A 13,414-nucleotide genomic window follows, 5' to 3' on the forward strand; every position below is an offset into this window, starting at 1 on the left:
TTCAAATAACAATTATTAAAAAGTGGGCGTTACAGTTTACAATCGACTTAAAATCTAAGCAATTACGAGGGCTTTTTTCGGTAAAACTAAAACAGAGTAGCTTGGGCCCGAAGAAAAACCAGCAAAAGGCACTCTAGAGGGTGGCACGGCCGTGCCACATGTTGGCACGGGCCGTGCAAGCTTCTGACTTGGGGGAACATATTTTTGTTCTCGAATCTTTCGTATTTTTGCTCCAAATCAGCTCCAGACTCCTTTCTTTTGCTCCAAGACTCCTTCCATCCAATATTCATTCCTGAAATATAAAAATAGGCAATTGAAGTAAAATAGCTCAAAAGGGAAACAATATTTAAATAAAATAAAACTAAATCTAAATAAAATGAAACTAAATAATATATAAAAACAGACTAAATAATGACTCATCAAACTCCCCCCACACTTGAATCTTTGCTTGTCCTCAAGCAAAAGGCAACAGACATATTAGCAACAAAAGGATTTAACATGGCAACACAATTGAAAACTTATGTCTCTCTTAAGGGTTTGTTTCAAGTACACTAATCACGACTTCAAGTATTCCTTGTGAACCTATTCAACCCAACAACATGTCTCGAGTGAGTGTGTGTGTGCAGTTCAACCCTTTTCTTGCTCCTGTATAAGACAGATATTATGACGAACAGGTTCTATCCCTAATACTAAAGTAATCGAGAAAAGTCTTTTCTTCATTTCATATAAGAGAGATGGGAATTCAGTTGAAATTAAATTAGATTAACAGTTTAAGCACAAGGGCTGCAGATTGCTTAGGGGCTATCTATCCTCATAGGAAGTCTTTATGGAGAGGGTGTCCTTTCCCCCTAGATTCAAAATCACCCTAAGTAGTGCTGCAAAATATTTATTCATCTCCGCGTAGGAAGCCTTTTTGGAAAGGGTGTCCTTTCCCCCTAGCTTTGATGAATTTATTTCCTCATTTGAGGGATTTGGAGTTTAAGTTCAATTAGGGAGTCACCACCACATTTAGGAAGTTAGAGAGGGAGTGTCCTTTCCTCCACATGTTGGTGCCATTCTCCCACCCCATTTTAATTCAACAATTTATAAAAGAGCATAACAATAAAGCACATTAATTATTTCCCACTCAAACTTATACTACTTTTACTCTAAATACTTTTAAGGGTCTAAGTTACCATTAAAGATAGAATGAGTTCCTTAAAATACCTACTCATCCACTTACTCAAAGATTGCAACTGAGTGCTTTTCTCATTGGAGAATTTTTCACAATAAAACATGATGTGGGTATAGCAAGAACACTAAAAACACAAGAAATTACTTTCATGCACAAGAAACAACCTTTTTTAGAGAAGACAACAAAAAATTTATGCCATAATTTCCATTAAAAACAAGCTACTTAATCATGCCTTTCGCCATAAAAACAAAACAAAAGAATAAAGTTCAAGGGAGTTTGGAAGCACTATGACTCTAGACACTTTATTAGGCTCCCCCCACATTTAGGAGAAGCATTGTCCTCAATGATTCAAAATAAAAATAAAAGAAGAAAAATAGAGGAAGAAGAAGAAGAAGGAGGAGTAAAAGGGGTGCGGAAAGCTCACAATTTGCCAAAGAAAACCAAAAATTGAACTCTGCAGGACTGTCAGGCTGGCACGGCCGTGCCAACCTTAGCACGGGCCGTGCCATCTTTCTGCCATTTGGTGGGAATTTGAAGTTTTCATGCTGGCACGGCCGTGCCAACATTAGCACGGGCCGTGCCAACCTTCTGGCTTCCAATCTTCAATTCTGCTTGCTTTTTTTCGAATCATAGTTGGACAATTACCTACAAAACAAAGGGAAATAACAGGAAAAGCAATTAAATGCGTGGGTTTCCTCCCACGAAGCGCTCTTTTACCGTCACTAGCTTGACGAAAGTGGAGGCATATTTTCTTAAGGAGGATCATTAAGAGCCTAAGTAGTTTCCACTTCGACGGTTTCTCCTGCATTACAAATTTTTAACCTCTGGCCATTAACTTGGAATTATTCGGTCTCTTCAGAAAATATTTCAACTGTACCGTAAGGGTAAACCTTGCGGACTTGGAAAGGTCCAGACCATTTTGACCTTAACTTACCCTGAAAAAGCTTCTTCCTAGAGTTAAAAAGCAGCACAAGATCATCGCTCTTGAAATCCTTCCTGAGGATATGTTTGTCATGCCATTTTTTTTCTTCTTTCTTTGTAAATACGAGCATTCTCATATGCATCTATCCTAAGTTCTTCTAACTCACTTAATTGATTTTTTTTTTTGTCCAGCTAAGTTTGGGTCCAGGTTGAGATTCCTTATTGCCCAATAAGCTTTGTGCTCGAGTTCAACCGAAAGGTGACAAGATTTTCCATAAATTAGTTTAAAAGGAGTCATACCAATGGGAGTCTTGTAGGCCGTCTGATAGGCCCAAAGACCATCGTCAAGCTTACTTGACCAATCCTTCCTAGAGTTAGAAACTGTTTTTTCAAGAATGGCTTTTATTTATCTATTTGAGACCTCAACTTGTCCATTAGTTTGTGGGTGATAGGGTGTTGCGATTTTGTGTCTCACTCCATACTTTTGTAAAAGTTTTTCAAAATGTTTAGATATGAAGTGAGACCCTCCATCGCTTATTACAACCCTTGGAACTCCAACCTTGGAAACATAATTTTCTTGAAAAATTTCATGACTACATGTGCATCATTAGTGGGGGAGGCAATGGCCTCAACCCATTTGGACATATAGTCAACTACCACCAATATGTATTGATTTCCAAAAGAAGAGGGGGAAGGTGCCATGAAGTCAACACCCCATACATCAAAAATTTCAACTTCAAGAATGTTGTTTAAAGGCATTTCATTTCTTTTAGTAATGTTACCGGTGTGTTGACATTTGTCACATTTAGAAACGAAGCGATGCACATCTTTGAAAAGTGATGGCCACCAGAAACCAGATTGAAGAATTTTGAAATAAATCTTTTGAGTACCGGCGTGGCCACCATAAGAAGAGGAGTGGCAATGGTTTAGAATACTACTTACCTCGTTTTCAGGAATGCATCTTCTGAAGATTCCATCCGAGCCTCTTTTGTAGAGGTAAGGTTCATCCCAATAGTAGTGTTTGAGATCATGGAAAAACTTCTTCTTTTGTTGGTAGTTCAACCCAGGTGGTAGTACTCCTGCTGCAAGAAAATTAACAAAATCTGCATACCAAGGTGCGTTAGTTTGTGCCAATAAGAAGAGTTGGTCATCCGGAAAGGAATCATTCAAAGGCAACTCATCCTCATTGGTTTCCCTAAGGCGGGATAAGTGATCAGCTACACCATTTTCAGTACCCTTTTTGTCTTTTATTTCAAGTTCAAATTCTTGGAGGAGCAAAATCCATCGGATCAACCTCGGCTTGGCATCTTTCTTGTTTAACAAATATTTTATTGCCGAGTGATCTGTAGATAATGATTTTTGATCCTACCAAGTATGGCCGAAATTTGTCAATGGCATAGACTACTGCTAGCAGTTCTTTTTCTGTTGTAGCATAATTTACTTCTGCCCCATCAAGGGTCTTACTTGCATAGTATATAGCATGCATCTTTTTGTCCTTCCTTTGACCCAACACCGCCCCTACTGCATAGTCACTTGCATCACACATTATCTCAAAAGGTAAGTTCCAATCCGGTGGTTGTATGATTGGGGCAGTGACCAAAGCTTCTTTTAACCTGCAAAATGCTTTTAGGCATTCATCATTAAAGACAAAATCTGCATCCTTAAGGAGCAGGCTTGCTAGTGGCTTAGTGATTGAAGAAAAATCTTTAATGAAACGGCGGTAGAACCCCGCATGTCCTAGGAAACTTCTTACTTCCTTGACCGAGGTAGGAGGTGACATTTTTTCAATAATTTCAATTTTTGCTTTATCTACCTCTATACCCCATTCAGAGACTAAGTGTCCTAGGACAATTCCTTCTCTTACCATGAAGTGACACTTTTCCCAATTCAACACTAAGTTTACCTGTTCACATCTTTCCAAAACTTTAGGAGTATTGGGCAAGCTCGTCACAAAATCCATGGATATACTATCCCATTTCCACTCTGGCACATCTAAAGGTGTCATCAATCCAGCAGGTTTCTGATGCTCGACCTTTGACTTCTGACAAATCAAACAAGAACACACAAACTGTGCCACGTCACGTTTCAATCCAGACCACCAAAACAACTTCTTCAAATCATGATACATCTTCGTAGCTCCCGGATGAATACTCAAGCTACTTCTGTGACTCTCTTCAAGAATCATCTTTTTCATCTCATCATTGTCTGGAATACAAATTCTACCTCGAAACCTCAACACGCCCTGATCATCGACCTTAAAGTCACTATTTTCATTCTGATTATCAACAACCAACAAGTCCACAAATTTAACATCAACTTTCTGCGCCTCTTTAATACTTTTCAAGAATTCACTATCAATCTTCAGCATTCCTAGTTTAACACTCTGAGATGACATTTCACAAACTAAGCTCAAATCTCTAAACTGTTCAAGCAATTCGAACTCTTTAACCATCATAGAAGACATATGTAAAGTCTTCCTACTTAAGGCATCTGCAACAACATTAGCTTTACCCGGATGATAATTCAAACCAAAGTCATAATCTTTCAACAATTCGAGTCACCTTCGCTGTCTCATCTTCAATTCCTTCTGATCAAACAAATACTTCAAGCTCTTGTGATCACTAAACACCTCAAATCTCGAACCATACAAGTAATGTCTCCAAATCTTAAGCACAAATACAACTGCAGCTAATTCAAGATCATGAGTAGGATAATTTCGTTCATGAATTCTCAGCTGTCTTGATGCATAAGTAACCACTTTACCATCTTGCATAAGCACACCGCCTAAGCCCAACTTGGACGCATCACAACACACTACAAAAGGTTCATCCGACCTTGGTAAAATCAAAACTGGAGCCGTCGTCAAACGCCTCTTCAATTCATTGAAACTGTTCTCACACTAAACATCCCACACAAAGGCTTTTCCTTTACAAGTCAACTACGTTAACGGAAGTGCCAACTTAGAAAATCCTTCTATAAACCTCCTGTAACAACCAGCTAATCCCAAAAACTTCTAATCTCAGTAACCGACTTAGGAGTCTCCCATTGTGATACTGCATCAACTTTAGACGGATCAACTGCAATACCACTACCAGAAATAACATGGCCAAGAAAACTTACCTCTTTCAACCAGAATTCACACTTAGACAACTTAGCATAAAGCTTCTTCTTTTTCAGCACTTGCAAAACAATCTTCAAATGCTCAGCATGTTTTTCCTCTTACTTGGAGTATATCAAAATATCGTCGATGAACACAACCACGAAGCGATCCAAAAATGCATGAAAGATGCGATTCATATACTCCATAAACACTCCAGGTGCATTACTAACACCGAAAGGCATCACTTTATATTCATAATGTCCATAACTCGTTCTAAAAGCCGTCTTCTGCATATCTTCATCTTTTACTTTAATCTGGTGATAACCCGATCTCAAGTCAATCTTGCTAAACACACGTGCACCCACTAACTGATCCATCAAATTGTCAATTCTTGGAAGTGGATACCTATTCTTTATTGTCACTTTATTCAACTGTCGATAATCGATGCACAACCTCATACTTCCATCCTTCTTCTTTACTAGCAACGCTGGCGCTCCCCAAGGTGAAACATTCGGTCTTATAAACTTCTTATCAAGCAAATCCTCCAACTGTTTCTTCAACTCAGCTAACTCAGATGCCGACATACGGTAATGTGTCATAGACACAGGCTTCGTTCCCGGAACAAGGTCAATTGAAAATTCAACTTCCCTCTCTGGCGGCACATCAGGGATTTCATCAGGAAAGACTTCTGGAAAATTGCATACCACTTGTAATCTATCGATCACTGCTTGATTCTCAATGGACAAGGACGCCATCAAGGAAAACATCAAAATCCCATCGCGTTCTAACTGTTTCAGCTGCTTTGTAGACAAAAACTCCGCTCCACTTTCTTCTTCGGCAGAAGAAAAATACACCGACTTACTAAAACAATTAATGTGAACATGGTTGTACTCTAACCAGTTCATACCAAGAATTACATCCATTCCACTCAAAGGTAGACAAACCAAATCAATTTCAAAATCTCGACCAAACATAGACAAAGGACATCTTAAACAAACAAGAGAAGTAGTCACCGAACCCTTAGCCGGAGTTTCGACAACTATTTCTCCATTCATATCAGACATAGCAAGACCCAACTTAGAAGCACAATCAAAAGCTACAAAACAATGCGTAGCACCAGTATCAATAGTAGCAACTAAAGGAGTATTATCAATGTAACAAGTACCTCTGATCAAACGATCCTCATTCTCCGTCTGCGTACCAGTCAAAGCAAAAACTCTCCCAGTGGTCTGAGCCTTCTTCGGTTTCTTGCATTGAGACCCAATATGACCCTCTTCATTGCAGTTAAAACACACAATATCCTCATGCTTACACTCTGTAAGTGTATGTCCCTTCTTGCCACAACGAAAGCACCGTTTCACATCCTTAGTACAAGCATTACTCTTATGGCCTTTCTCACCACAAGAGAAACAAACAACCTCAGCAGTAGTATCTTTCTTATTCGGCCTCCTCTCATCATTAACTCTTTGCTTCCCTTTATCAGCAGGAGCACTGTAAGGCTTAGGACGACTCTGCTGACCTTTACCTCTCTTCTCATTCACAATCTTGTAATGAGCCTTCATATCTTCCTCATAGATCCTACAGCTGCTCACTAACTCAGAAAAATTACGAATCTTTTGGTAACCAATGGCCCGCTTAATGTCAGTACGCAGACCATTCTCAAACTTAATACACTTAGAAAACTCAGCAGTCTCAGCAGTATAATGCGGATAAAACTTAGCCAGCTCCACAAATTTTGCGGCATACTCTGTCACAGACATGTTATCTTGCTTCAGCTCTAGAAATTCAATCTCTTTCTTCCCGCGGACATCTTCCAGAAAGTATCGGTTCAGGAACTCCCTCCTAAACACCTCCCAAGTAACAACAACACCATCTTGTTCTAAAGTAGGTAGAAGACTCACCCACCAGTCATCAACTTCCTCAGCCAGCATGTGGGTACCGAAACGTATCTTCTGCTCTTTCGTACATTGCATAACACGAAAAGCTCCCTCAACCTCTTTGAGCCACGTCTGAGCTCCATCAGGGTCGTACCTTCCTTTGAAAGTAGGGGGATGATTCCACAAGAAAGTCTCTAACATCCTCACTTCAGCATTAGCACCCGCATTAGGCTGTTGCCCCACAGCTTCCAACGCATTAGCAATCACAGCATCATTTCTTCCAGCAATTCTAGTCCTTTGCATCACACACAACAATCAGAACAACATAATAATGGTATTCCAACTGCTAAATTAAACGACACGACTCGACTCAACTACTTGGCCGGACCCACCAACCTGCTCTGATACCAATTGTAACACCCTGTTTTCCAAACATACAAATTTCATAATAAAAATCAGAGTATTTAAATCATAAACGGAATGTCACACTTCTTAAAAGTCATAAAATGGATAAATAAACAATTATCCTTCAAAATCATCATCATAATATCTAAAACTTCTCAGCGGAAATTAGTTCAACATCATAAAAGTCTTTGGCACGCAGGCCTCATCATAAAAATCTTATAAGGTCTTTGTTCATCATTTATTTCATGAAAATTCAAAAGTAATACGTAAGGAACAGAAAACAGTAGCATAATTCCCATCCCGTTATGTATCAGAGCACCTAAAGACACAATAGTGAGGAGTACACTCACGACCACGCCTATTCTTGATTACCTGCAAGTTACCCATACGAAGGGCAACATTTTCAAGCAGAAGGGGTGAAATTTCACAAACAACATATTAAGCATATAATTCATCAAAACACATTTAACAACATAAAACATCATAAACATCAACAACAATAATCATTTAGCATCTTATAATCATCATAAATAGCTTCTTAATCAAACTCATAATCGACTTCATAATCAAGATCATAAACAACTACATAATCGACTCGACTCTTGACTTGACAATGCAACTCTTAACTCGACTATGCAACTCTTAACATCTCAAATCATCTTAAACATCTTGACAATGCAAATGCATGTGGTACCAATACAGGACATCAAGCCCCCAACATATATATAAGCGTAAAAAGGCTCTTCAGGGCATCAAGCCCCCAACAAAAGTGAGCAAAAGCTCCAGGGCATCAAGCCCCCAACGTAATTGAGCAAAAGCTCCAGGGCATCAAGCCCCCATCTTTAATGAGTATGCAATGGACTCAACTTCTTACAATTTAGAACCTCATGAACATCTTTAACGACTCCAAAAATATGGACAACTTCTTACATCTTTACAACTTAGACCGACATATACAACTTCATGACATTAATGGTCAACAACAGCAAACAACAACAAAGGCAGCAAATAACAGTGCTTAAATATCATATCAACATCTTAGGAATGAATCACATCAACTTATTCATCATAGTTAATCACATAATGCATATATAACAATTTTACTTCACCAATAATAATCTCAGTCATCTAAATCAAGCTTCTGGACAGCTTATATTATCCTAAACAATCTTCATTCTTACTTCTAGGATCAACTCAAGACTACATGTGCGAAAAGGATCGCAAGGCAAACAATTTTGGGCAACTACAGCTTAACTCGCGAGGCGAGTACCATTGCTCGCGAGGGCGAGCAAAACTACCTCTCTGGACCTCAAAAATTGACTTGCTCGCGAGGCAAGCTACTTTGCTCGCGGTGGCGAGTAACTGGTTTGCTCGTGAGGCGAGCGATGAACTTCATCACTCGCGAGGCGAGTGTTGTTGCTCGCGGTGGCGAGCGATGAATGTCAGCTCGGCCAGAATTCCAAGTAATTTTCTCAAATTTTCACCTAATCTCATGGTTCTAATATCAAAACAGCATCTAATTATCACCCTATGGAATATCTAAGGTCTGTACACAAGTTTTACATCAATTCAACAAGTTTTCATGGTTCAATCATCAAAATCGCTCTCAAACCCTAATTCTCAATTCTCACAAAACTCAACCTACATCATGCTAAATCTATTTTTCAGAATCATAGACTTAATAATATTGAAAGTTAGTCTCACCCTTACCTTATAACAGATGAAATCGGCACTCTCCAGGTCTTCTCCTCTTCTCTGACTTTTTCTCCCTTTTTCACAAAAAACAAACGTACTATGTCTTTCTACCTATAACTTCTCTTATTTATATATCTTCTATTCTTTTCTATTTCCTCTTAAACCACTAAACTCTCTAATTTTATAAAACAACCCACAACTCAATATTTTATTTTATTTTCAAATCTTATTTTATTAAATAATAAAATAAGTCATAACATCTCATAACATCTCTAAAAATCATATAATTCTCATAAATCTTAAAAATCACATAAATCACATATAAATCATATATCTCTCATAAATCACATAATTTATATAAATATATGCTAAAACTCATCAAAATAATTAAATAATTACGACGGGCGTTACAAATAACATCCTGAAATTGCTATGTTTTGGGAAGAATAGAATTACATACTCAAATCTAGAAAACATTCTAAGAATAACGTAAGATGACTTGTCATTACAACCCCAAACTTAAACTGTTACTTGTCCTCAAGTAACGAATGAAAGACATATCTTATTCTTTGCATTTTTTAAGGAAAAACATGAATTTTCGGAGTTGTGCTCAGATTATCATTCATTACATTCACATCATTGGCTTACTTACCTCGTTACACTCAAGCAGAACAGAATTGGATAAGATAGCTCATATACTCAACCACACTTTTTTCCATGATACACATATGTATCTCCTAAAGCTAGTAAGGCTGGTCACGGAAATGTCCCACTCCAGTGGTCACATGAATGTACCTTGCTGTAAATTCGATACAATTCTAAACAAATAGTCAAGATCAAATTATATACACACTTTGAGGTCTTTAAGGGTTATAACGTGGTGTATGTTAATGGTGTATATTTTTGGAAAAGTAAGCTAACAAAAGAACTTGGAGTTAGTTTATCAACCTAAAGATTCCTACTAAACATAGATGTACTGTCAACCTTTCTTCCTTGAATCAAACAAGATGGGTACTAAGTAGAACTATTTATCTTTTTCTTTCAACATAAATAATTTATTTTTTGAAGAGACCAAAATTTTTTATGTTTATGGCTCTTGATTTGTTTTTTTTTTTTGTGTGTAGACCATGGTAATCTACTTTTTTTTTATTTTTTTTTTGATAAATAAGTTCTACTGATACCCCACCCCAAACTTAAAATGTTGTTATTTGCAAAGACCAACCCCGAAGTTAGCTTCAAACCATACCTAGTCATAATAATAAGTTATCTAACTCGAAGAGAAATCAAACAGATTGCATTTAAAGTTCGGGACTGTGACATGATTCGTCACTTAGTAACAAAAAAAATGCATCTGGAAGCTCAAAGTGGTTTCACAAAGGATAATAAGAATATAAAAGGGTGTCTTCAAAAGCTCAAGGTACCAAAGAAAAAACTGCCTCGTGTGTAATATCACTTAACCGACCGTCCGTAAAGAACGGCCGCAAATTCAAGCAAAAGTAACATCCATATGGAACACGCATGATAGAAAGAATTATAGTAATAGAATGGATGGAAATATTTGGCTCAAAATTTCACTGGTTATGTTATTCAGAAAAGAGATGGTGATTATACGAATACCTTCAGTAGTAAATCCCAAAAGTTATCGTGCTCTTGAATGTAAAGGTAAACTAGCCTTCATTGTAAACGTTCTGAAATAACTCTCTAAGACTAAAACAAATTAAAACATAAAAGGAAAGGTTATAAATGTAAATGCAATAAAAATAAAATTTTATAAGATAATACTTGAGGATTAGTACCAAAAAAAGAAATGAAATTGATCAGGGAAGGAAATCTCAGTTTAGCTTATTGAAAAGGAAAATAAATAAGGAAAAATAAATGGATTAGTTGCCTCCCATATAGCTGTAGTTTTACGTCTTAGTCCCGACGAAATATGTAACTTCATATTCAGCGCTTCTTTTAGCTCACTAGCTTGATAAAATAGGTTGTCTCCTATTCAGCGTGTGTTTTACGTCTCGAGCCTGACGTATATGTCTAACTTGTGCACGGGTATCAGAATCTTCATTTGGTATGTACTGTCTTGCTTTTTCTTCTTCGACTCCTTTTCTGGAGTATGCATCCACAACTCCCTTGAGAAGAAGCCTTTCTGGTGTTTGACTTAAGTCGTATTCAGGATAAGTCACATCGAACACCTGGTAGTCCTCTGGGGTTGTGATTATGGTCTGCCCTTCCTCACCCTCCAAAATAAGACCAGCCTGAGCAAAGAATCCTCTCCACAGGATGAGTGGGAAATCATACTTGTGTCTAGTGTCAGCTATTACGATGTCCAAAATGAAGTCGACATGTGTTTGATTCCCGAAGTTCTAAATATTTTATCTAATCATTCACTTTTCTGAATTTCGTTGAACTAAGTGGGTTTTTTCGGTTTTATTGGAGTATCTCCAGTCTGACCAGTTTATTAGCAGATTGACTACATCGTGGTGCAACTGCACATCTAGACCGGAGAAGGGTCCTATTTTTTTTTTTTTCGATGAATGAAAGTATTATTAGTAAAACCTCCCCAAGCATCACACTACGACACTACCCCACCTTTTATGAAGGGTTGCAAAGGCCTCACACAATCATGTGCTCAAAGCAGGGAACACCAAAACATACACAATTCACACTTCAATGGCAAGGCTTACAAACGAAAACTTAAAGTGCCTGCCAAATAAAGGCTACGTAGCCTACAATTAAAGAAAACACCAGCAACATGAAACGACAAAGGAGGCACAACAAAAAGCCAAATATGCACCTAACAACACAAACAGAAAATAAACTGCACCAGCAACTACTGTCCACACAAACTACATTTAGCAGCACAAACCTAAAAAACTGGACCAGAAAAACTGCACCAACATCCAAACTGCAGCCCCCAAAATGCCCAAAACTCAAGGCCAAAGAAGCACTCCACTGAACTGCAAACACACACAAAACTGCCCTCCTAAACTTCTGAAAGAACCACATGCAAAACTGCTCACGACATAACACGCCTAGAAACACCAAAACCTGCATACCAATCAGAAATCAATTCAGGAACCATTACCACCTGTCTTCCTGACATTAAAGATCCTTCCTTTGCAAGACAATCTGCCTAATGGTAAGCTTCCCTTAGGACATGGACAAATTCGACATTTTTTATAATCAACATCATGACCTTCATTTTATTGCAGTAAAACATTAATTGCCAGGGGCTCTCCCCCAAGGTTCCTTTTCCAATACAATGCATTTATAGAGTCGGATTCTATAATTAGACAACACATTTATAGTGTCCTGTTCTTTGTAGAACCGATTGGACCGACTGCTCCAGTCTGAGTTTAACAACTATGGTCTAAATAAATCATAAAAACTAACTTAAATCTCTAAATCTAATGAAGAGTTTACTTTTTAGAGACTTTTGTTGACTCTAGAATTTGTCAAAAAGTTTTTAAAATTTTTTGCGATTATTTGATAGGTTAAGTTTCACATAGAAGTTTTGAATTAATTGTTTACAAATGTTGAAGTTTAGAAAACAAAATGTTAGTAAAGTTTGGTTACGATCAGATATTTTGCATGTGTAACGAGGTTGAATTTTGTTTACTCAGATGTCTCTAATCTCTATAACAAAGCAATTATGAGATTATTGAGCCACAAGATGTATCCATCAAGACATTTGATTGAATATGTGATTGTCACATGACGTCCTGAGTGGCGTTATCAACCAAAGGATATGCTTAAAGCTTCCATTTATTGTCCATCTCATTAGTAGATGTGTCACCATACGACCAACCATACAATGAAACCCAACAATTCCTAGCACATCCTTTTATTAGACCACATTATCGAGAGGGATTAGAACACTGAAACTGGTATGCATAGAAATAACTATATCATAAGGTTAAAATGTTCAAGTACAACTAACAGGACTTGGGGTCTATGAAGCACGGACACCTCTAGGACTAGCCCTGTCGCGGTGTCCGACAACACAATTCAAACCCCCCACCTTCAGTTGGTAAAAGATCTGCTGTGTGGACATCAGGCTCTGTAGAAATTGAAACTCTCACTGCAATCATCCTTGAGTCTACACCTGGAATTCCCAAAGCTAAACCTGCATCTGTCACCATTCATGAAGCAACTCAAGCAATACCTACAAAAAGCCTACCCTCTAACCACATGACTTAAATACTTATACTTCTATTCCCCACTTTGTCATCAACAAAAACATAC

At 37.8% G+C, this 13,414-nt stretch overlaps 1 protein-coding gene across 1 annotated transcript; it reads right to left on the reverse strand.

The window, feature by feature from the left end:
• Positions 1 to 5,092: 5,092 nt before the first annotated feature.
• LOC146926804 (uncharacterized) lies at positions 5,093 to 7,183 on the reverse strand. Its single transcript, XM_085706974.1, has 2 exons — positions 5,565 to 7,183; positions 5,093 to 5,183 (listed from the first exon to the last, which is right to left on the reverse strand). The coding sequence occupies exons 1-2, from the start codon at positions 7,166 to 7,168 to the stop codon at positions 5,093 to 5,095; spliced, it is 1,695 nt and encodes a 564-aa protein (XP_085563100.1). The 5' UTR covers positions 7,169 to 7,183.
• Positions 7,184 to 13,414: the final 6,231 nt, after the last annotated feature.

Source organism: Medicago sativa, chromosome 4 (assembly GCF_051527215.1).
Source record: "Medicago sativa cultivar Bolivia chromosome 4, Bolivia_mono, whole genome shotgun sequence".
NCBI lineage: Eukaryota > Viridiplantae > Streptophyta > Magnoliopsida > Fabales > Fabaceae > Medicago > Medicago sativa.